The following is a 22879-nucleotide window of genomic DNA, read 5'->3' on the forward strand; positions in this document are numbered from 1 at the left end:
GAGTGGCTGTCTCACAGTTTCGGTTCAATAACTGAGATGATTCATTTCAAGTGTTAGCCCACTGATATTCATACTTGCTTTCTGGTTTTGTGTTCCCTACAGAAACATATTTTCCTGCAAAAATTAATATTTAAAAATATCTAGAAACACAATAGCACTAGAAAAGGTGTGAACAATTTCCCCATTTATCTCCTCGAGGTACAATATAAACATCAAAAGCTAGTTAGAGCTTGTTTCAAAAGTAACAGAATTATTGATTCCAGTCCTACGGCTGGTGAAATAAGAACTTGGCTGCTGCTTGTCAAACAGTGAGCTCTTGGATCACAGACATGCCGGCAGAAGTATGTCTCGCTTGGTAGTGGACAGGCCTGTTTCCATTTTGCTTAAATCGTTGGCTGTCTGTTGCACTCTGCTAGTTTTATGAAACTTGTCGGCTGCATGCAATAGTAGCAGAGGCTCCAGCTGATTAGCACTTCCTTCAATAGCAAAATGTCACTGAGGCAGTGGGAATATATTGTGGTTAATAAGTAAAATGCAGCCAGACACACTTTAAGTGGGATATAGGGAAAAATGAATGGATGAGGTGGTTGATGATGGCTAACTTCTTTTAAGATTTATAGTGGAGGGCTTTTTTCCTATTTAGTACACGTAGTCTATTCAAAAATGTTTTTCTTTTCTAGTTTCTTAAAGTTGCCAAAAGAATAAATCCCCCCCCCAATAGTTTTATACGATAAATATGGCACAAGCCTGTTTGAGTTTTTCTATCTTTTTTTTTTTTTTTTGAAAAATGAAATGTTAGTTGGATTTTTCCAGGGATGTCCAAACTGTGCCAGGAGTCCAGCAGTTGCTTCTACTATGCATACATTTTAGCTGTAGCATTTGTTCCTGCTTTTAGTGCAGAAGTGGGACCTCTGAAACATGCAGGTCCTAGTTTTTAACAGTCCATCTCTGCCCACCAGTGAAGCAAACAAAACTGAGAGTTTAAAGTGGGTATTTTAATCTTTGCAGTGCAAAGTTTGGTATGGTGAAGCTGTCAAACTCCATGGATCATGCTTGGGAGAGGATAGATTCATTATATTTGAATATTTTTAAATTAATTTGAATTTCTTTTCCTTTTAAGATTTCTTTGAAATGTACAGCTTAATTCTCAGTGCATTTTCTTTTCAAATGTTCACCAGGCTCAGTCTCAAGGAGCAATTACATTTAAAATTATACCTAGTGTGAAGGAAGAAATGCCAGTGAAAGAAGGCAAGGTAGGCAAGACTGTTTCAGAAGCTATTGCAGTAACTGTTATGCTGAGGATACATATTGTTTGCTTGGATGACAGAACCAAGAATGTGATTTATGCCTCCGGACTGAGTTTTTCTAATGTGACAATGTGTAGCGCACCGCACACTTCAATACTCACATGCTGGATTTACAAGTGGGTGTAACATGGTTCTTAAGCCCTAACTCTACAGCCGTGAAGTTGACATAGGTAATCTTCAGCCTTCTGCGAGGACCTGGCTTGCTTCCAAGTACTCCTTTTCTTCCATCGTACACTGGGTAGAAGACATTTGATAGCACCTTGATTCAAAAGTACTTTCTCTTCTGTTCCCCATACGGGCACACTATTCACCTGCAAAGTCTTATTTGCCTTGGATCATAGAGCCTTTACTACATTGGGATTGCAGTTGCAGAAGTAATGAATTTAACATTCCCATATGAACTTCTAATGTTAGACGTCCATAAGGATGTTTTACAGCAGTAAATGTTTATCGCTTTACATTATTTAGTTCAATGGTTTTGAACAGTAAAAGCAAAAAAAGGGAGATACCTTTGGCTTACATTTAATATTCTGATTCTAAAGATAAAACACCATTTGTTTCAGATGTTTATCAGAGCCCTATTTGACTATGATCCTAATGAGGATAAAGCAATTCCTTGTAAAGAAGCTGGACTTGCTTTCAGAAAAGGAGATATCCTTCAGATCATGAGCCAGGATGATGCAACCTGGTGGCAGGCCAAACATGAAGGTGATGCCAATCCCAGAGCAGGCTTGATCCCTTCAAAGCATTTCCAGGAAAGGTGAGCTACTGAGAAGCATAGTTTCATTATTTTCTGTAGCAAGAGAAGACACTTATTTGCCGAGTTGTTAAGTTAGCATAGTTGTCATATGTAATGCTCGTAGATTACATGGGTATGATAAACCTGCATTTGCAGCAAGACAGCTGAACTTGGAAACCTGTTGCTGAAATACTTTGGATTTCCTTGTTTGTCTGGCTAGAATTAATAATGGCAAAAACTGATAGGATAACACTGATCCAGATTGAAAGAAAAAACATATGGAAAATAGCACATCAGTATCTGTATTCACACTGATGTACTATGCAGGAATAAGAACTGCAGCAGGTTTTGGAGAGCTTACAAAAATTTGAGGCTGAGGGTTTAATTTTTGAGACTGTGAATAGATTGCATTGTTTTAAGTTAATTTCTTATAAAATCTCCTGCATATTTTGCAATAGTCTCATGATGTTAAGTGTTATTCATCCCAAACTTGCAGTGAAAACTAAGGAGATTGTGTCTTACCCCTACCACCTCCCATTTTATAGGAGATTTGCACTAAGACGACCAGAAGTGCAGATTCAGCCACTGAAGATTTCCAACAGAAAATCATGTAAGTTTGTTAACCTGGAATAGAAATCATACTCCTGATCTTGAACCTTATAAAATAGCAGTTTGTTTCAGCCCTGTGACTACAGGATTCATTTCTCCTGGGCACAATAGCTTCTTGATCACATTGTATCAGTAGGAAAATAAATATAAGAGCTGAAATTAAAAGCTTTAAAAGCAGCTAACAATTTTTCCCAACCCTCTGACTTTGTTTTTGAAGCACCGAGCCCAATTAATGTTTTGATATATAATATTTCAAAGGTTGAAGAGTGTTCTTTTCCTGTTGAAATAGTACAGAATTGGCTCAACAGTTTATATAATTTGGACTGCATCAATACAGTGAAATTTATATTGAGAGTGAGATAAAAGGTTGGATAGTCTCCCCTTCTCTCCCCCATATAGTTGGTGATTTTTTGTGTCCTGTGAAGCAGCAGAAATTTTTAAAAGCCAGGACATTCAGTTCTTCGACAGGCTTTCACAGAACCACTTCTTATTGTTTTTTAAACAAATTCATTCTTAATAGTCTCTGCTTTTAAATACAGTAGTTGCACAATATAAGAAAAGTAAGCTCTAAGAAAGCGCATACATCGAAACAAATATTTTCTTTCCACTGGAATCTACATCAACATCTGTTTTAAGTATTATTGCATATTTTACTTGACCTGTTATTTCTTTCAGTTGTACAGACTCATAACAAAGTGAGTACAATGTAAGAAACTATCACGCTTCAGTAGTATCTAAATCTTAAATACAAACATGTTTGTGAGTTCAACTAGAAATATTCAGACAGTGGTCCAAAATTTCCAACCATCTTTCGTTCTCTACCATTAAAACAAAAAGTATGGATACTATGGCAAACAGTGGATGCTGGCACACTAAGTGCAAAACTAAATGCTTTTAACTTTAAAACTTATCACCGAGGTTTCTGGTGCAATTTTCCTAACCCCTTGCTATGGCTTTTGTGTTCTGAAGTTTGACAATTACTGTGTTTTCTAATAATCTGCATTTTCTATCTTTCATTCCATTTCACTATTTGATTGTGTGCCCTAATGCTATTGTTATCTCCAAAGCCCTTGACTAGCTTTGCAATTACAATAACAGACTATATGATTGCACTATAGCTTTTCTAATTTACATAGATCTTAAAAACAAAGAGGAGCTCCTCCAGCTTGTAGTAAATCTGTTGTTTTTCTAGGTTCTAGGTCAAGTTGCTCTGCCCCAGTTTTGGAAAAGTCTCTGATCCCAGGGTATAGCTATTTCTCTCTGTCCACTGTTCTTGAATCTGGATAATACCCTCAACAAGAGCCTTCAATTAATGTGGCACTGGTGCTTTTGAAGAGGTAAATCAGCTGCTGCAGAAAAACTGCATGATTCCTTTTGTAATGGACTGCATCTTCTTAGTGACCTTCAAGTGAAAGGTTTTACAAGATGCATCTCACCTTTCCAAATAGGCAGCCTGAACTCGATCGGGAATTGCCAAAATTACAACCCAAAGACGACCCACAGTACGATGTCTACTATTGTTGTCTCTGCTGTCTCCACTGACTTTGCCTTAACTAGCTTAAACAAGGGAGAAGAGTTCCTCTCTTCCTTCCCTTTCCTTTAAAAAAACGTGACAGAGCCTTAGGGCCAAGCAGTATGCCTATTATCATTCTCTTTTAGACTTTCTTTAAACAAAGCAAGGTCCAGCTAAATACCATCTAGAAGGCAGTGGTTCCTCTTGAAGGAGGAAAGACTGCAGAGTAATGTAGGTTTGTCATTTTCTCTCTTCCCCATTTCTTAGGACAATCTGCTGCTACATCTGCCAGATTTCCAGGGAAGAGGGGAAGTGCTGTTCTGAGTAGAGGTCCATCCCTTCATTCAAAGACTAAACATGTGTTTAGTGCTGGGAGGGAATTCAGATCCTTCATAGAGGAGGCATTTTAAGGACCAGAATTCAGCTATAGAAAAAATGTTGTGACTAGATGTTGCTCGAGTTGCTGACAGGAGAACCTTCCACTTGCTTGGCTTTTCAAGATGATTCCACGTAAGCTGGGAAACTCCACGCCCTTGTGATCTTTCTAAAGTTAGGCAGCTTTTTCATGTTACCAAGCACGGCAGTGAAGCTGTGAGATGCAGGGGCTGTGTCTGTATTTGTGCAGAGCAATCACCTTGCCAAAATTGGGAGATGCTGGAAAATCATGCATTGCTCAGCTGAACGAACAGCATACTGCCAATATCGGAAACATGTAAGGAAGGTGACATAGAGAACAGAAAATTGGAAAGGACTGCTGGGTCTGATTTTTTTTTTTTTTTTTTTTTTTAGCCCTTTTCTGTATTGTGGGGTATGGCCCACTGATTATTGTCCTCTAAAGTTTTATTTAACAAGTTCCTGTGTAAGGAGGTGGGAAATTCGTAATGCTTGATTTCATCTGATTCTTTTTTAATCCTGTACTGCAGGCCTTCAGCTTGATATAGGGTTCTCCAATGTTTGGAAGGGTAATTGTGTGGGGAAACTGATGTCCTGTAGATCTTCCTGAACTAGCTGTATATAGAGAGGTTGCTTGCTATTGCAGTTGATCCCATCCAATCGTATGACCTGAATTTCCTTAGCAGTTTGGAGGGAAGGGGCAATTTGCCAGCTGATATTCTTACAGCTTCCCGAAGACAAAAACCTGTTGACTTCAACAGAGCTGCTAATAAAAGTCCCTTTCCTGACAGGACTGGGAGTTGCACTAGGAAGCTTTCTTGAGACATGGTAAGTAGCACTGGATGTCGGCCTGCTCTGTTCAGTCAACTCATTCCACAGATCCCGTGTTTTGTAACGAGGAAGAAACCTGGATACATGCCTTTGTTTTTAATAGGGAGAATCAAGGAGAAATATTCTATTTTCTTGGATACCAATTAAATGTGAGTCAGTTCTAGTTTCTTCAGTGGGCTTCCAGGGTAGTAGTGTCCTTCCACTTGAAAATTAATCTAAAAATTAGTCAAAAATCGCATAACATACAAGAAGTATCCTACAACTTCTTTATTTCCTCTCTTCTCAAGCCAGTTCTGGAATTGGGAAGGACTGTTATATTTATCTAGAAAAAGAGCTCTCTGAAACATAGTCAGTAACGGTATTCACAGTAACATTAACATCCATCAGAATTTGCTTTGATAATTAAGTATGTTTCAAAACCTGCGAGGAACTAGATTGAATTACTTTTGGGAAGCCTTCTTTCTATTTCCAATTTTGAATTTTTTATACTTTTCAGCATAGCAATGCATGTTGTGTAAAGTTGTTAATCTGTACACATATTTGTGTATCATAAATTTGGAAGCAAAAAAAGTGGACTTTTTTTGGTGATGCTGATCATGCTTGTATACATATGTCAAGGAAAGGGAGTAGAGGATATTTTCCAAGGAACTTTTTCATAAAGAATTATTTGCACTGAAAACAACAGAAACCCAACCTAATTCTAAACTATTAAAAGGATCAGCTTATAATGGAAATGCCAATTCTTAGTTTCACTTTAATAGCCAAGTCAGCTTGTTTCATTGTGTCTATATGTAAACGGATATAAGAAAAAGTAAATCCTTTAGCTTTGTGGAAGATACGTACGCCTCTCCCAAAATTTAGCTATTTTCTTGAAAGAGGTAAGAGAATCTTTCTCACATTGCACCAGTCAAAGTGAAAAATCTTTAACGTGTACACTGGAGGAGGGGACAAAACAATGTACGTTCCGTATTGAAAGGTAAGTGAAATCACACTTCTTCATTTGAAAATGGAGAGGGTGCATAGTTTGATGGTATCTGGGTGTAAGGTGGCAGGAAATTGATAATATAGATGGACTGCACGCTGATAAGAAGTGATTTTACATTGAGAGGAAGACCCAGAAAAAGTAGGAATAAAGAAATAAAGGGAAAAGCAGGGAGGTTAAACTTCATATTGAGGATGAAGAAAAGGAGAAAGTATTGCAACAAGGGCAATGGAAGAACAGATGGACAAAAGCTGCCCGTAAACCCCATTAGGCAAAATCCCACAGAGGATGGGCTTTGAAATTATTAAATTAGCGCAATTAACAGTATTATGCAGGAGCATTACTATAGTCAGTATTGGCACTGTAGTTCAGTTGTTTCTTGATTCCGTTTAAATCAAACATCATATTTGTTTTGTTAAAGATTTTGAAATGGTGAATGCAAAAATTACTAATATAAGCTCTGACGTGTTTTGGTTTTTTTATTATTGGTAGAAAACCTCAATAAGTTCAACATTAATATTTGATAAGTTTTAAAAGCATGAGATAAGTGGCAGTTAGATGTGCTGACCTGCTGACAAGATTGATAGTGTTACTTCCCAGGCTCTGAGTTAGTGCAGAAATGATGGAAGGGTACCAAACCTCGCAAGCATTTTCAGCATTTTTCTCAATATTTAACAGCAATGACTTTTCAGCAAAAAGCAGTATTGCTTGTGCATTAATACTATGGGAAAATTATACTGGGGAAAAAAATGATAAGAAAAAGCAGCATAGAAAAGAAAATAGGAAAATGGAATGAAAGTAAAGGAATAGAGATGCATGAGATCGTGTGAGTAGGACTAACCCTTCACGTGCCGGGACGGTGAATGTGCAGTGTACCTGACGTGGGGTGTGAGGGAGCTCTGTGGGATGCCGAGGGAGGTACAGTACATGTGCCTGGCTGCATGCAGTCAGCTTTGGTGTGTCTGAGGTTGTGAGCCATGGCTGATGCCAGCTCCACAGAAACCTGCTTACCTGGTATTTCTCAATAATATTTAACAGCATTCCTGGCTTTAGGAGGTCATCTTAGCTTGGGCACAACTTTGTAGCCAGAGTTGGCTCTGTGAGTTTTCCTGTCACTGCATCCCGGCTAATTAGGAGTGACATGAGACTCAGTACGGGGAGGAACTCATTTGTTTAGTAGTTCCCAGTCTGTTAACTTGAATACAAAGACTACTCATGCTCTGACTGTAATAGTCACGGCCAGCAAACGTGGTCATTCTTGCATTTGTAGCTTGCTTTAATTTGTAGATAAAACACTGATCACCTATTTTTTTGAGAAAAAAAAGTAAATTTATTTGAATAACAACCAAATAACTTACTGTTCTGCAGTTGTTATAAACTACAATAATCGGCCAAGACATTATATTCCTTCAGCATAATTTTGCTTTCACAGTGGTTACTGTGTTTATTCTTATGTTATATATGTGTTGTCTCTGGTATGAAAATTAATGGTAACTCTATATTTTATACTAGTATAGCCTGAACTTCTGTTAACTTGTGCAGTGTGTGCATATGTGTATATCCGTACCCTGCGTGTATAGTTATATATAAATATGTATATGTATGTAGCATATGACAGAGCTGTTCAGAGATGTCTTTTCCTTGAAAATACATTTGTTCTGTATATTTGATGCTAAATGTAAATGCTTACTGTGGCAAAGCCATCATCATATAGTTTTTCTAGGGCTTAAAACCCATTTTACTTTCAATTTTGATTTACCATATGTGATTGTGTCGTGGCATTGTATGAGCAAGAGAAAATATTTAACTGCATCCAAATGGTGTTCATTCAAACAAGATGTAACCCGGTTTATCCATAGATGAGTGTCTTGTGAATTGAAGATCTTGTTCTGCCAACAAAAGAATTTAAACAGGCTGAAAGAATGAATGCTTTGTACCACTTGTATTTGAAGACCAAACATTTAGGATTAATGTATAGTAGGACTCTTTTGCTTGTTATAACTGCTGCACAATCTTAATTCTCCCTTTCTTCTCAGTATTTTTCTGTGTTCATACTTGAAATTTGATTGCTCACCTGCAGGGAGTTACGAGTAAAAACAAAAAAATAAACCAGACCTATAGAGTTAAATTAGCACATTAGCATCTTTGTTCAGAAGTCTCCTGTCCTTACAAATATTAACTTCCTGCTACCACGGAGAAATTAAGGAAACCTGAAGCTGGATGACATTTGAGTCAAGGTCACATGAGACAGAAGTGGAAACGGATCTCATAAACTCTTGCTCTGTCCTTTACTGCAAGACACTCCTTCTTCATTTTCTAAATTATCTTGGTAGAGATACTGTTACCTGATGATGTTAAGAGAGGATTAAATTAGATCACCTTAAATTTCCTATAGTGTTGGTAGAACGCCAACAATTGCTGACAAACGACACGAGTTTGTTCAGGACTATAGCATGAACGTATATGTAGCGTTCGATCTACAAAACCCTATAGGATAAAAAAACCTGCAAAACAGTATAAATGTCAATTGCTATGTGGGACTGTTCATCACTAAAAAATCTGGAGTGTTTAATATATTTGCTGTAATGCAGATCATTGTACATCAGAATTTCTTGCTTACTAGAGTGAAATAGAATTTAAGGGGTAATGTAACTTTCTTGTGATAAGAAACTAGAACAGAGCTGTTGGATCTAATTTTAGACTGAAAGACATTTAGATAAGATTCTTTGATGGAAATATTGTTAAAAGTAAGTCAGCAAATGTTAAAAATTTTAATCTGGTGCTGGACTGTTGCAAAGAGTTGAGGAAGTTCCTGGAGTGGCACTGGTTTTGAGCTTCATAAGTAATATAATTTAGGTGAGGCCCCCAAAATCAAATCAAAATATATTTAAGTTAAAATACATACAAAAATACAGCGTATGTGATACTGTTTTGCATTGTTACAGTTTAGCGTATTGGCTACGCTGAAATCTTTCTAAAATGAATAAAAACACCTGCTTCCTAAGCTTCCATTGCACTTGTGTTTCCTATTTCTCTTTCCCATTTGTGTCTTGGTACTGCTTTGTTGTTGTTTCATGAGCCTGTTCCATGACTATTTTCTCTGTAACTTCCTCTCCCTTCTTATCACACTACATTTATTTGATTGTATTTCTTCTTTTCTCAGTGTTTTATTTGCTCCATGTTGCCTTATGTTTTTTTCATTTTTGTCACTGCTTTTATTTTCCTGCTTCCCGTCAGATTTCCTTCTCTTTACTCTGTCCTCTTTTAGTCTCTTATTTGTTCCTTTCAGATAAACACTTCTATTTCATTTCTCACCCCACTTTAATTTAGTAAAGCTATATTGGCCTGAGAAGATCTACCCCAATTTTCCGTGTCTCTAAACTTTGAAACTTCAGGCATGTATCTGCACATACCTGCTGCATGTGTACAACTGCTGCAGACACACAGAGCTGTATTAGTTAGCGGTGAATCACAATACAAAGTTTCCTGGCAAATAACCTCTGGCTTTCCTAGGGACAGGTAGTAGCCCTGATAAAATTCCTGGTAAAATTTGAATTGAGACCTACATGTTGATGACTGTTTGAGCTGCATGAAGCTATGAAGACCCACTGATTTCCCACATCTTTTTGTTACAGACTGTTATGTTCAACCTTAGGAGTAGCCCAAGAAAGCCAAGAGCAGTATTAAGAAGGAAGATTTTTAACAAAACACAAAAAGTTCAAAACTCCTTCATTTTCTCTCAGCATTAAACCTCAGCTCGTAGACATTTTGGCTTGTGCTCTCTGGCATCAGCTGGCTCACTTGGGAATCCCGATGTCTTTGATTTATAGCATGGATGATACAGACCGTTCCCTTTCCTAGCAGGGGTAGCCCAGAAGCCTGCGTTCCCTTCAGCTGTTCAAAGCCCTGCTGCTGTAGCTCCACCATCTCCCATACTTGCAGGTCTCCTCCGAAGGTCTACAGTGGTTGGGGTTGAGTGAGTGTATACCTGTGCGTACATACAGACCTCTTTTTCTCCTGGTCCAGTCTTTCATGTTCATAGATGAGGACTTGCCTGTTTCTGATGATAAAATAGCAAATAGAATACTTTAAAATGCACAGTCACTAGTTAAGTCAAATAACTTTGAATTCAGGAGACTTTTTAGATGTTTTGACATGAACTGGTTTTGAGCATTAGTGACTTTTTCCCAGGAGATAATTTGCAGCCTATTGACAGTCACGGAAATGTAAATACAGAAAAACTTGTCATACATGTCAGGAAGTGTAAGAGGTCTCTCAGCACAGAGAATGAGAAAGAAATAGTACCTGGAAGCCAGCCTACCATCCTAGGTCTGGCTTCAGGGCGTTTGTCACTTCAGGAATTGGGAGCTTTTAAGGTCAGGAGAGGAAAAAGGATCCAATGCTTTCACTCTCAACTCACAAAACTGTCGGCACTCTTTTAAGGCACCAGATGTGGTTAACCAAGCAGTGCTCACCTTAGAGGACTTTGCAGCCTACCAAAACCATATGGCCACCTCACGTGTAGAAATAAACTTTAAACAGAATTCAGAGAAGTCTTCCAAATTAATATTTTAAAACATAAGTCCTCCGGAAAAAAGGTATGAAGAAATGATTCTGCAAAACAGTATTCTTCCCCTGCCAGAAGAGACTCTTGTATCCATTTCATGACATGAAATGGGAAAAGGTCTTCTATCTAATCAAATAGGCAGGAGAGTTTCAAGCTTGCCTTTGTTTGGTACATCAGTTACACATGAAAGATGTTAAAATATCTCTTGAATAATTTCTTCACGTTCTGAGGAAAGTCATGCTTCATGGAAACACTTTGAAATATTTGTATTTTAGGCACGTTTATCCAGATTCCAAAGGAAATTTGAATGAGATATAGATTGTAAAATCTCTATACAAATCTAGACCTTAGTATATCTTTGTGAACAAAAATTCATTATATATATGCTACTTTTCTGTACAAGCCCAAAGATGATTGCAAAAATGTATGTTTTCCACTATCAAGGAGGAAAAATTTATTGACTTACTATAGGTAAGCAGAAAGTCTTAAGTAGATCTATTATATTAGGATAGCATCAGAGAAAAAATGACAATGTATATAAATTCTTTCAGCATTTTTTCAGCTAAAACTATAGACTTAGAGGGTAAAAAAAACAACAACAAAAAAAAAAAAAACAAACACCCCAAAAAACCTCTCCAAAACCCAGCTCCAAGGGCAGTAGCAGCTGTTGCTATAAGTGCAGAAAAATACTGAGATCATGTTCATGGTAGTGATTCTTAGAAATTCTAGGTTAAGACTGATTAAATGGAATTAACAAACTTTGCATTTAATATCAAAGAGACCTTCCATGACAACTAGGTAAGGTCATTGCTAACAAATGAGTAGTGGAAGAATCTCATATAGGAAATTGAAAGTGCATGTAATATTTCAATGTCTTTTTTAGGTCCTTTTCTAACTGAGTGTAGTTAAACATGTAAGTTAAACTCAGTGCTGGTATGTTGGTATATGACTCAATATAATAGGTGCTATCAAGAGGATTTTAGAGTAGCTTACATAGCTAAATTTTTTCCTATTTATGAAGTATTAAACAATAATACTTTGTTTTTTTGGCTGTTCTAAGATGAGGAAGCGGTTGAGTGTGGTAGGTGCATTTTTCTTCTTCGATTTAACTTTTCTTTCTTAAGTTATGTTTTCACTCCATTTAATGATTTCCTTTCCTATTTTTCCTTTGTGCTTCTCAGAGGAAATTGAAGGTACATGTACAAAAGTTTCCCTGCATAGCCCAATAATTTTATTTAGCGAACATGTGTTTAGAATTAAATTGAATGTAGTCCAACATTTCTAAGAGATGTTATACATATAACGCTTTTGTATTGTCACCAAATACATTGAATCACTTTTATAAAGTAGATAAAAATACCAGAATATTCCTAGTTGCTTCATGTAAAGATCAGTAATTTGGACTATTGTTTTAAACTGCTTTCTCTCTCGAACTTTTGGAAGATATGTATAGAAAAGTAGTATCATAAAATAATATTAGCAAAACTTGGGTGGGCTGGGTTGGAAGGAGATTGTTCCGACTTAATTACGTGGCCATGAGAGGTCTTGCATTTCTAATTAATACTGACGAAGTGTTTCTCTGAGATGGTAGAAAGTTCATCCATGTAGTATCATCTTGACTGTTTTCCCTCTGACTGTAGCCGGTTACTGTTATGCTTGCAGCATATGTTAAAGTAATAGCAGCTGATCTCTTGTATTTTTTTTTTCTACTTAAGAGGCCTTTGTTTATAAAGGCATTAGAAATTGTAGCTCATATTTTTGATCAAAGGACCTCTGGCATGTAAAAATATACATTATAGCTATTTTATATCAAATGAGAGGATGTGTTTTTGATCAAAAACCTTTCTGTCTAATCCAGTGAGCCAAAAGTTAAAGCTAAAGTCTGATAATGTATAATTTACGAAAAAAGCTTGATTTACATCAAATACATTTTGCTTTCTTTTAAGTGGCATCATATTTTCTATTAACTGATAAAGTGTGAATAATAGTGTTAGAATTCTTTTTAGAATGTTTGCTGTCATCACAATTTTTGCTTGAAAAGGTAAAAAGAGCAGTGTGCATGCTGCAAAATTCCAGAATATCTCCAGCTAAAATATAAAACAATAAATGTTGTTTTATGTTTTTAAGAAAATGGCTTATTGAAGGCTTTTTAATGCTATGCTTTGTACAGTTGTCATTTTTAAAGTAATTTCTTCTGTATTTTTTGCTGGGCTTCTAACTATTCTGCTTTATTTCTCGGCTCTTATTCTGTATGCTTTTACCCTTCGTCCAGAAGATGCTGAATGTGCTGGTCACAACAGCGGATCCTATCTAGGTGAGCAATTGGTTACAAAAGACGATTTCTTCCTTTCTTCCAGCTTCTCTTCCCTGGAACTACTGTGTCCACTTTGCTTTTGGGGGTAATCTGCATATAAATGTCCTTACTCTGCATGAGAAAAGCATGTTATTAAGGTTTTGAAAATGGCTCATTGGATTTGACATAAAGGGTTTATGTAGTGTATGCCTTTATCTGGTTAAACATAAGCTACTAAAATACTGGTTTGATTTTTCAGTCAAAATAAAAAATATATGTAAATTTGGGAGAAGTATTGACTTTTAAAGTACATTAAGTAAGCAATGTGTTTAATGAAACAAAAAGGTTACTGTAGTGAGTGTGAGTGAGTCTTTAAAGACACACTTTCAAGGTTTTATCTAAGTTTTGCTTACACTTTCTTTCTTTGTACCTGTCTGTCTAACAATTTTGGGAGGATTCAGTGAGAGTACAGAGCAAATTTGCAGGCACCGGTTCTTTTTCCACATTACAAAATAAAATAAGTCACAATAACTCAATAGCTTAAATTTAGCTTTAAAGCTAGTCTGAGCTCAATGTATCATTGTGGGGAGGGGGGAAGAGGAGGAGGAGGAGTTGTTTGGCTTCAGCTTCAAGATTCCAAATTTCAAACAAAAGTAACATGTAAAAAAAGGTGCATGTTCCATGATATGTTTCAGCTTTTTAATTTGTGCCATTTTAAAAGCTATGTAAAAATATTTTAGTTGAAACTGTCCAGAATTCCTGCCAGCTGAAGGCTGGCTGGAGTGGATTTTGTGGCAACCAGCCCTTTCCCCAAGGCTTTTCATCCTCCTACTACAAGAGGAATGGAAAGAAACTTGTCGAAGTTCTTTAGTACATCCAAGCCACTGGGCTCACTGAAACACCCTAGACCAGTAGTGTAAATTAGAGATGATTTTCATATTGCGCCATGCTGTTTTTAAATGTGGTATATAAACTCCATCAGGAACACACAAACTCTATACCTGAAAGAACTTTGACCTCTTTCTAAAACCTAATTTCATCACGGTTTTGTGGAACTAATAGTAATCTGATCATGCTGAAAATAAACTTACCTCTGTTAATCAACTAAATTAATGTTGAATTGTAATTGTATTGAGAGATTGAAGTATGCTTGGAAAATGATACTTTGGATGTGATTCCAGATGAACTGCATTTTCCTTATCAAATCTTCTCTTTGAAACAGAAAAGACCTTCCCTTCCCCCCACCTCTTTCTTTCTGTCTGCAAGTACAGATTGCATGAATTCTCAAGATCAGACTATCATGGTTTTGCAATCAGATCTTAGTGGGCTGATGCTTTATTTGAGAATGAAGGTGACAAAACAGAATCCACCTTTTCTTGGTGCTGTAGCCCTTTCAGTGAAACATTTTGGTCGACAGTTACCAAAAAGGCTTGATCATCTAGGAAGCAGATGTCTTCTGGAAGAAGCTACTCTTGTCCCAGATGCAAAGAACAAAAAAACCAAGATGGAGTTTTACTTAGGCAAAACTTTAGAAAAATTATTGGAGAACTACTGTACAGTGCAGGCAATGGTTTATCTGTTGAGAGCTTCTACATGGTGGAGTGCAGCCATTGGTCCAGGGATGGTACCTTCAGCCTTCTCATGCTGGGTCTGTGCTGTTGGAAGTGAGGTGTCGGAGAGGAGAGCCAGAAGGCAGAACAACAGGGAGAAAAGACAACTTGTCTGAGGTTAGGACCAATTTTGGGGTAGGGACATAAGTATTTTCACTGGTTGTGAATAGCTAGCTATTCGGTTTAGAAATTAGAGGTTCCTTAGAGCTCTTCACTAAGAATCATTCATTAAAAATTATCCTCTTTTAAGATCAAGCCGGTAGGCTTTTGAAAGCTGATGTTATCATTCTTTTGCACATGGTAGCAGCACACAGTGATTTGTAATTCAGACCGTCTTCATGCACTCCATATCTCCTTGTTTCTCAAAACATTAGGAGGCCAATCCTATTCAGACACATTTAGGGTTGCTTTTCTCCTAAACTATTTTTCAGTTGTATTTTCTCAGGGAACAAACTGCTGTGGAATAACTTTCTGGGCTGGACAAATGCCACTGCCTAATGTGTAATAATTTGAACAAAACTTGCTGACCCAGCTGCAGGGAGGACACAAAACTTTTACCTATTTGCTGTGCAAGATATGAAACTCAGTCTACAAGGTAAAGGAGTCCTAGGCAAAGACACTTTATAAACCCTCTGTTACGTACGTGGGAGCCAATATCATATCTAACTGCTGCAGTCCACCTTCCTGCTTAGGAGGGGCCTCTTTCTTTTCCACTGGTCTGAGTTATATATTCCTTCAATCCTGAGGGTAGTGAAGGCCTTCAAAGATACTTTTTTTTTTTTCCTGCCTGTTGCTTTTTTGGGAGAGTGGGAAAACAAATATGTCTGATTTTTGAAAACACCTTATTCTGAATGTCCACCTGTGTTTTGCAGTACTGTTTTTTGGAGTGAGTCCTGAGTATCTCAATTTTTCTGAATGTGCATGTTCTCGAAAGATGATAGACATTTATGGCACTCCTTGATTACTAAGTAACGAAGAATGTCTAGGCAAGTCTCTTCATTATTATAACACAAAGTCTTGATTAAACATACTACACTGAAAACAAAACCTAAAACATTGTCACTGAAGGGCTTGGGTCACACTAACAGGTTCAGGGTGTTTTAGTGACACCCAGTTAGATGCCTGTCTATGTGTTGTAACCTGTTACAAGAGCAAGGGAGTCTGAATTAGCTTAACCGTTGATGAAGGAGTTGACCTGTATTACCTTGCATTTACAGCAGGTTCTATTCACACTCATACTAACTGCTCATATGTAAGTTGAAGTATGGTAAATCGTTCATGTGTCTAAATTCTAGAAACAGTTTTCAAAGTATGGCCACACCGGTTACTTCCTAAAACCAAAATGGCTAAGTCATGTTTCATGCTGCTTTTGATAGAATGTAATCACATCAAGTGAACTACAACAATTCTAATATCAATTCATGAATTTTCAGTCAATTTTATGGCTCGTTATGGGTTTAGGGCTCTGTATTTGTTGGCATTTCAGTCTGTGAACCAGGATATTCTGTGAACATCTGACCCTCTCTGAAAGGACATGTACTTTAGACACACATGAGGTGGTCATGAAGAGCAACAAGAAGAGGCAGCTTTCAGAAAGCAGAATGTCTGCGCCATCTGGGGTCAGATCTTTTATGTCCAAAGTTATACTGCTATTAATTTGAACCCTCCCCTCTAAAGTCACTCAGATAAATTTCATGATTTTTTACCAAGTTCTAATATTTAAGTCATAGTATAGTATTGTATGTTTCTGCAGTAATTTCCTGAGGAGTTGCTGGGGAAGAACGTTAGGAGTTTGCCTTTGCCAAGCTTAAATTCTAGTTACATTACTTGAACCTTTATGAACATACAGTAAATATAGATGAATATCATCTGTTTACTATTCTCAATTTTGTCTTAAAAATCCAGACATAATCTAAATTTTTATTAACCCTGTCTAAATGTGCAAGCTGGGAAACAGTCCAGAAGCAAACAGAGTAAGAAGTCTGCTCTGTGTTTGTGCAGTTCCTGTGTAACAATAGAAATACTTAGTACACGAGCCAGTATAAAAAGATCTCAATATTTGAGGGGGGACCCCAGAAATATCTAGTAAAAATATTGTATTCATATAAACCTAGATAATGACAACGGTACCAAACTTACTTTTGTCACTAATATGAATACAAAAAGTACTTGTAAATGCATTTACAATTAAACAGCATTTGTCCACTCTAAATTATGTAAGATTAGATTAAATTCAGTGAAGAATATACATAATTTAAACACATAATTAAGCACTTGTTTTAGTGAATGAAAATGAACAAAAGCATGTCTAAGTGCTTTATAGCATTCTGGAGCCTTACTGGTGAATTTGTGAAGCGTAGGTGAATTTAAATGATAGTATTACCTGTTAGCGTAGTTTCTCTGAATTTGAGAAATTAACTTTCTGCTTTCATGAACAGATTTGGATTTAAATTCACACAACATAATCACAATCTTTTGTTCACTCCTTTAGAATTATATTACTAAACCTAAATAAGCAAAGCTTTTTACATTGGCGTCCTTTTAAAATATTTTAGGGGAGACAGGTTCATGCATTGCCTTTTTTCAGTTTGGATTTCTGTGTGAAGTCCAAGTGTATTTCTCTATGTAAATGTAAAGATGTTGTTCTGAGATGACCAAATGTATATTGCTAGTGGTTAAAAGAATAACCACACTTTTCTTCTAGGGTTTTTTTCATTCTCTTTCTTAGAGATGTAAGTTGGTTCTTTTGGATTGTTGTTGGGCCTTATTTAAGTTTATTAGTAGCAGCTTATGATTTTTGTTTCCTGTTGAGAAGTGGTATAAGGTTTGGAGACATTCGTAGTTTGAGAACATTTGTTCTTCATATTTTCTTCCCAGCAGCTGTGCTTATTTCACCAAACTGTTACATTCCAGCAGTAGTTTATGGGTTTGCATGTTCAGTAGGCTTCTGGTCATGTAGCTGAAACCAGTGAGCTGGTGCAAGCTTTTGAATGTGGCTTTAGTGACAGAATTTTCCCCTTTTATTTTATAGTCCGCATACTTGGCAACTAAGGTTAATCTCCGCTGATATCCATATTCCACAGACAGTATAGCCTGCAGCTCCTTTCATATTCATTGAGGTTTATATTATCAAATATTCTGGGCAAGCAATTCTTTTTCCTTTTGTTCTTTATAGGAATTTACTTTTAAGCTTAATCATTTTATAGAAAATTTATTTTTCTATTGCATATCAGTATTGGTTTTGTTTTTCTGTAGTGATTTTCACTATGTTTTTAATAATGCTCTATTGTTAATTTAAATATAGGAAGTTTTTTTTCATCTTTCCTAAACTGTAAAATATGCAAACATTAGCAGAATATTTTTTGCTTGTTCATATATGTTTTTATTCCTTGCAAGTATGATATTGTTGCAGTTCAGCTTAATCTTTTTGCACAGTCATAGCTGCCCAACATATAATGCAATTAGAAATGCAGAGTTCAATAGATAATACTTACTAACTGTTCTTTATAAAATAGCTTCTAAAGGTCATAGTAAAGTTAAGCCACAAATGTGAGGATATATAATGGCAGATGTGAGAGACGGAGAATCATGTTTCCAGGAATACAGTAGCAGTATCATAAAAATGTTGGATATATTTGAAACAGTCTCATCCTTTCTCTCTGTACTGTACGTTTTCCTTGGTTTTGCAAGCTGCTTAAAGCAAGCTTTCTTGGGTTTCTCGATAGGGCTATTCAGATGTGCTTTGAGGAACAGTTAAAACAACTTTCAAATTGACAGTAGTCTTAAAGTGGCAAAGCAATCAGCGTATCTCAGGTTTTTAATATTCAGTAGTTTTACAGAGCGTCTGCAGCACGCTGCAGAGAAATCAGCCGTACTGAAAATCTGCTTCGTTAGCTCTGGCTCACATGTTTGTTTGTTCTTTTTAATATAACAGCTTTTCTGTAATGTCTAAGTCCTAGTTGAACTTGTTGTTGAACCTTCTTAATACACAGGACAACAATACTATTTTCATTTTATCAGTGAGTTTCAGTCACAGAAATATCAAATGTTTAATCAAGGAAACCCATGTTAGCAGTGGAACTGTATCACCTTGAGTCTTTGTGATGCTTTATATGCAGCCTGTAAAAGTGACAAGGGATGAATCAGCCTGAAGACAGCACTGAAAGATTTTCTCCTTTTTGATACAAAAAATCCAAAACAAAACAGTTTTTTTTCCTCTTTTTAAGAGAAGAAGGAATGAAAAATCTTAAATAACCCACCACCTGGTAGTTTGGTATAAAGTGGATGGAGAAAAGAGGAACAAGTTACAAACGGTCTCACTAAAACCTAACAGCAGAGATTGAATTGATACGAAGATTTTGCAGAAAGGATATTTTTCCTAAAGATTCTGCAGTTTGACATGTAAGCCGAGGTTAAGAAGCTGTTGGTAATGGCACTCTTGGGACAGCTACACAGAGGCACAGAGCTCTTGGCATTTGTAAGGTCAACACCAAACTGGAATGGAGACGATTGGTTTAGCTTCATTTGGTCACTACCCTTACTTTTTACCTTTTCCAGGTATGTGGATTCTGGGTTTTGTGACAAAGCTCTTTATTCTGTAAACTGTTTAGTAGCGAATGGTGAAGAATTAGTCTTTCTTTTTTTTTCTTTTTTTTTTTTTTCCCCATAAAATGATTATACAGAAAAAAAATCAGAGCAATTTTCAGCTTGCTTTTAGGGCAATTGATTTTTTTGTTTGTTTGTTTGTTTAATCTGGAGCCTTTTAGACGAGGCCTCAGGAAACTTGTAACTCACTTCATGTGTCTGTATCGCTAATGTTACTTTTAACCTTTGTATAACTGTCTATACAGTTAGATGTAGTTATGTAGCATCCTCGTGTCATGACGAGGATCTATGGTTCTATGACGGACTTCACCCTAGGGCAGACAAGATCTCCCGGGCCCCCTCTTGGGTGTGTACACTCACAGCTGTCAGCGCTCCAGCAGGGCTTTCCTGACTGCAGTCACTTCAGCGTTAGTGTTCTTTAAATTATAAAATAACATAACTCGGTTTATTTCATTATGTTTTCATATCTCATATTTTGGTCCCTTTTCTATCTCAGCCCATGTCGTTCTCAGTCTAGACAATACTGTAGCTCTTAAAAATGTCATCCTCCTTTTCTGTGAATGCTAGCTCTTCTCCTTTTTCATTGATTTTCATTTTACGTATTCATATTTTGAATATGAATGGGTCGACATGAATGTATTCTCAAAGAAATTTTTCTTCCCTTTTTGTGTGTATGCATGTGTTGTAGATTCCCCTAGGTATAGGGCTGACATCAGTAAAATAACTTGGTTAACATCCTCTGTGATCCAGGTTCTGCAAAGATTTATGCTAAGTGGAACTGTGTGTGTGCAAAATGCTAAGCCTGGAACTAAGCCTTGTAGGATTTCGCTTCAGATCTGGTTCTAAATATTTGCAGAACTGAGTCTTGAATTTACCAGATACTACTACCTTTGAAGAAAAAATTGTAATATGATTACTTCTCAAACACCTAAACATAAGTGCTTTTACAAGTTTATGAAAACATATTGCTGAAAAATCTGGGGTCACCAAAAGTTTACACGTGTTTACTGTGCTATGAAATGTTCTGGGCAAAAAAAAAAAGTGTTGGAATTTTTCCAGTATTTAAAGTGTAGTTTGTGTTTTACTTTATTACCCCCAAATAATGAAATCAGCTTTGCAGTCCTTCTTTGCAGTCCTTCCTGTTGTTCCTTCTAGAACAAAAGCAGTGCCACAGAGATACCAGTAAAATGTAATGCAATGCAATGTAAAGGATTTATTTGAAAAACTGTAAGGTAATCATTAACAGAGGAGTAAATTAGTTTTTAGGGGTTTTTTGTGCTGTTCTGCTTGAAAATGCCTATGATTATCTGCTCTGAGAGTACTTAAATGCTGTATGAAAATTCCACTCTTCTAGATAGGCACTGTAGATGTCTCACTGTTGATGCAATTGTAAATGCAAATTTAATAGGGATATTAACTTTTAATTTCATGCTAACATATCCATAATATGGGTACTGTATTGTCTAAGATGTTTCATAGTGTTTTGGAATTTAACTAACAGTGTTTGGTTTTACTTTTAAACATCTTCAGGAAAGGTTTTGTGCACTTTTTTTTATGCTATCAGCATGGAGCTAAGCACAAAAATATTGTTCAAGGAGTTAATTCTCATTAACCCTTTCAACCACCAGATGTGTTTCTACCGTATGTCGTATTTGATGTCTGTGTGCCATGGTGATTTAACAGAAATGCATTAAGTGTGGTATGAGAGTCCAGGTTGCATGAATGTTTTCCTTGTGTATAAGAACATATAAGATACTCAAATTATCTAAATATGTTAGCAACTTACTGTAATTATATTTTACAGCTTTTTGTTGCAACTGTTATAATTTTATTGGTAATCTTAATTTTGCAGTTTAAATAGGTACCTGATACAGTTTTAAACTGTGGGAAAATATCATTCTAATGACCTGGCTTATTGAACACGTAATATTTTTTTTATTCCATGCACCAATCCTCAAATGTTTGGAAGAAACTGTTTTCAAATATTTTGAGAAGACTTATTTTCTTACTTTGAAAAAATCCTCTTCTTATTGCAGCTGGTTTTAGAAGAAGCTTTCGTCTTAGCAGAAAAGATAAAAAAACAAACAAATCTATGTATGAGTGCAAGAAGAGCGATCAATATGATACAGCAGATATCCCAACATATGAAGAAGTTGCAAAATATAGACGACAACCTAATGACAAATACAGACTTGTAGTTTTGGTTGGTAAGTTGTTTTCTTTATTTTTGACCTGGTAAAACAGAGGACTGCTGATTAGCGCAATGCTTACCACAAAATCATTTAGATTGGAAGGGATCTCAGGAGGTCACCTGGTCCAGCCTCCCACTCAGCAGGATTAACACTCAATTCAGAGCAGATTGGTGATGACAACAACTTTGGGAACCTGTCTTCCCACCATGTCTTCACTTGTCTTCCTACCACACACCTCGGTAAAGAATTGGCCTCCATCTTCTCAATGGGTATCAGAAAGGTGCTGGTGGGTCCCTCTGAAGACATCTCTTCTCCAAGCTAGACAAGCCCAGTTTCCTCACCCTCTCCTCACAGGTCATGTGTTTCAGCTCCCAACCATCTTGAAGGCCCCTCTGCTGGCTTTGCTCCAGTTTATCAACATCTTTCTCGTACTGCAGGGCCCATCATGGAGAGAGTATTCCTCACAGGGTCTAACGAGTGCTGAGTAAAGGGGAAGAATTATTTCCCTCTATCTACAGGCTAGGCTCTTGCTGATACATCCCAGTCTTCTGTTAGCCTTCACTGCTGCCAGCATGCACTGTGGACTCATGCTTAGCTCACTGCCCACCTGGACCCCCAGGTCCTTTTCATCCAGGCTGCTCCCCAGCCAGTCAGTCCCCAGCCTGTAGTGCTGTGGGGTTTAGTCTAGCCCAGATGCAGGACTTTGTATTTGTCCTCATCTTCACAAGTTTTGCCAGCCCATGCCTGTAGCATATCAAGGTCCCTCTGAATGGAAGCCCTGCCCTTGTGCAAGTCACTTGCATCACCCGTTTTGGCATCTGCAAACTTGATGAGGGCCTATTTTGTGTCCTCCTCTGGGTTTTGATACAGATATGAAACAGAGTATGTCCCAGGGTAGAGCCCCGAGGAACTCCACTTGTAATGAGTCGCCCATGTCATGGTTTAACCTCAGTCGGCAACTGAGCACCACACAGCCGCTTGCTCGCTCCCTGCCCCCCCCAGCCCCTGGTGGGATGGGGGAGAGAATTGGAAGAGTAAAAGTGGGCAAACTTTATATACTGAGCATGACATCACATGGTATGGAATATCCCTTTGGCAGCTTTCCCCAGTTTACGTATTGAGCATGACGTCACATGGTATGGAATGTCCCTTTGGCCAGTTTGGCTGTGCCCCCTCCCAGCTTCTTGTGCACCTGCAGCCTTCTCAGTCGGTAGAGCATGGGAAGCTGAAAAGTCCTT

General features: G+C 37.2%; 1 protein-coding gene across 1 annotated transcript in view; it reads left to right on the forward strand.

Annotated features, from left to right (window-relative positions):
- Positions 1-22879, forward strand: part of MPP7 (membrane protein, palmitoylated 7 (MAGUK p55 subfamily member 7)) — a 114322-nt gene that overhangs the window by 76593 nt on the left and 14850 nt on the right. Inside the window, exons 8-11 of the mRNA XM_009329113.1 lie at positions 1179-1253; positions 1871-2067; positions 2592-2656; positions 21486-21656. Of these exons, the coding sequence (XP_009327388.1) occupies positions 1179-1253; positions 1871-2067; positions 2592-2656; positions 21486-21656 (508 nt within the window). The remainder of the gene's footprint in view (positions 1-1178; positions 1254-1870; positions 2068-2591; positions 2657-21485; positions 21657-22879) is intronic.

This window comes from Pygoscelis adeliae, unplaced genomic scaffold, assembly GCF_000699105.1.
Source record: "Pygoscelis adeliae isolate BGI_AS28 unplaced genomic scaffold, ASM69910v1 Scaffold427, whole genome shotgun sequence".
Taxonomy (NCBI): Eukaryota; Metazoa; Chordata; class Aves; order Sphenisciformes; family Spheniscidae; genus Pygoscelis; species Pygoscelis adeliae.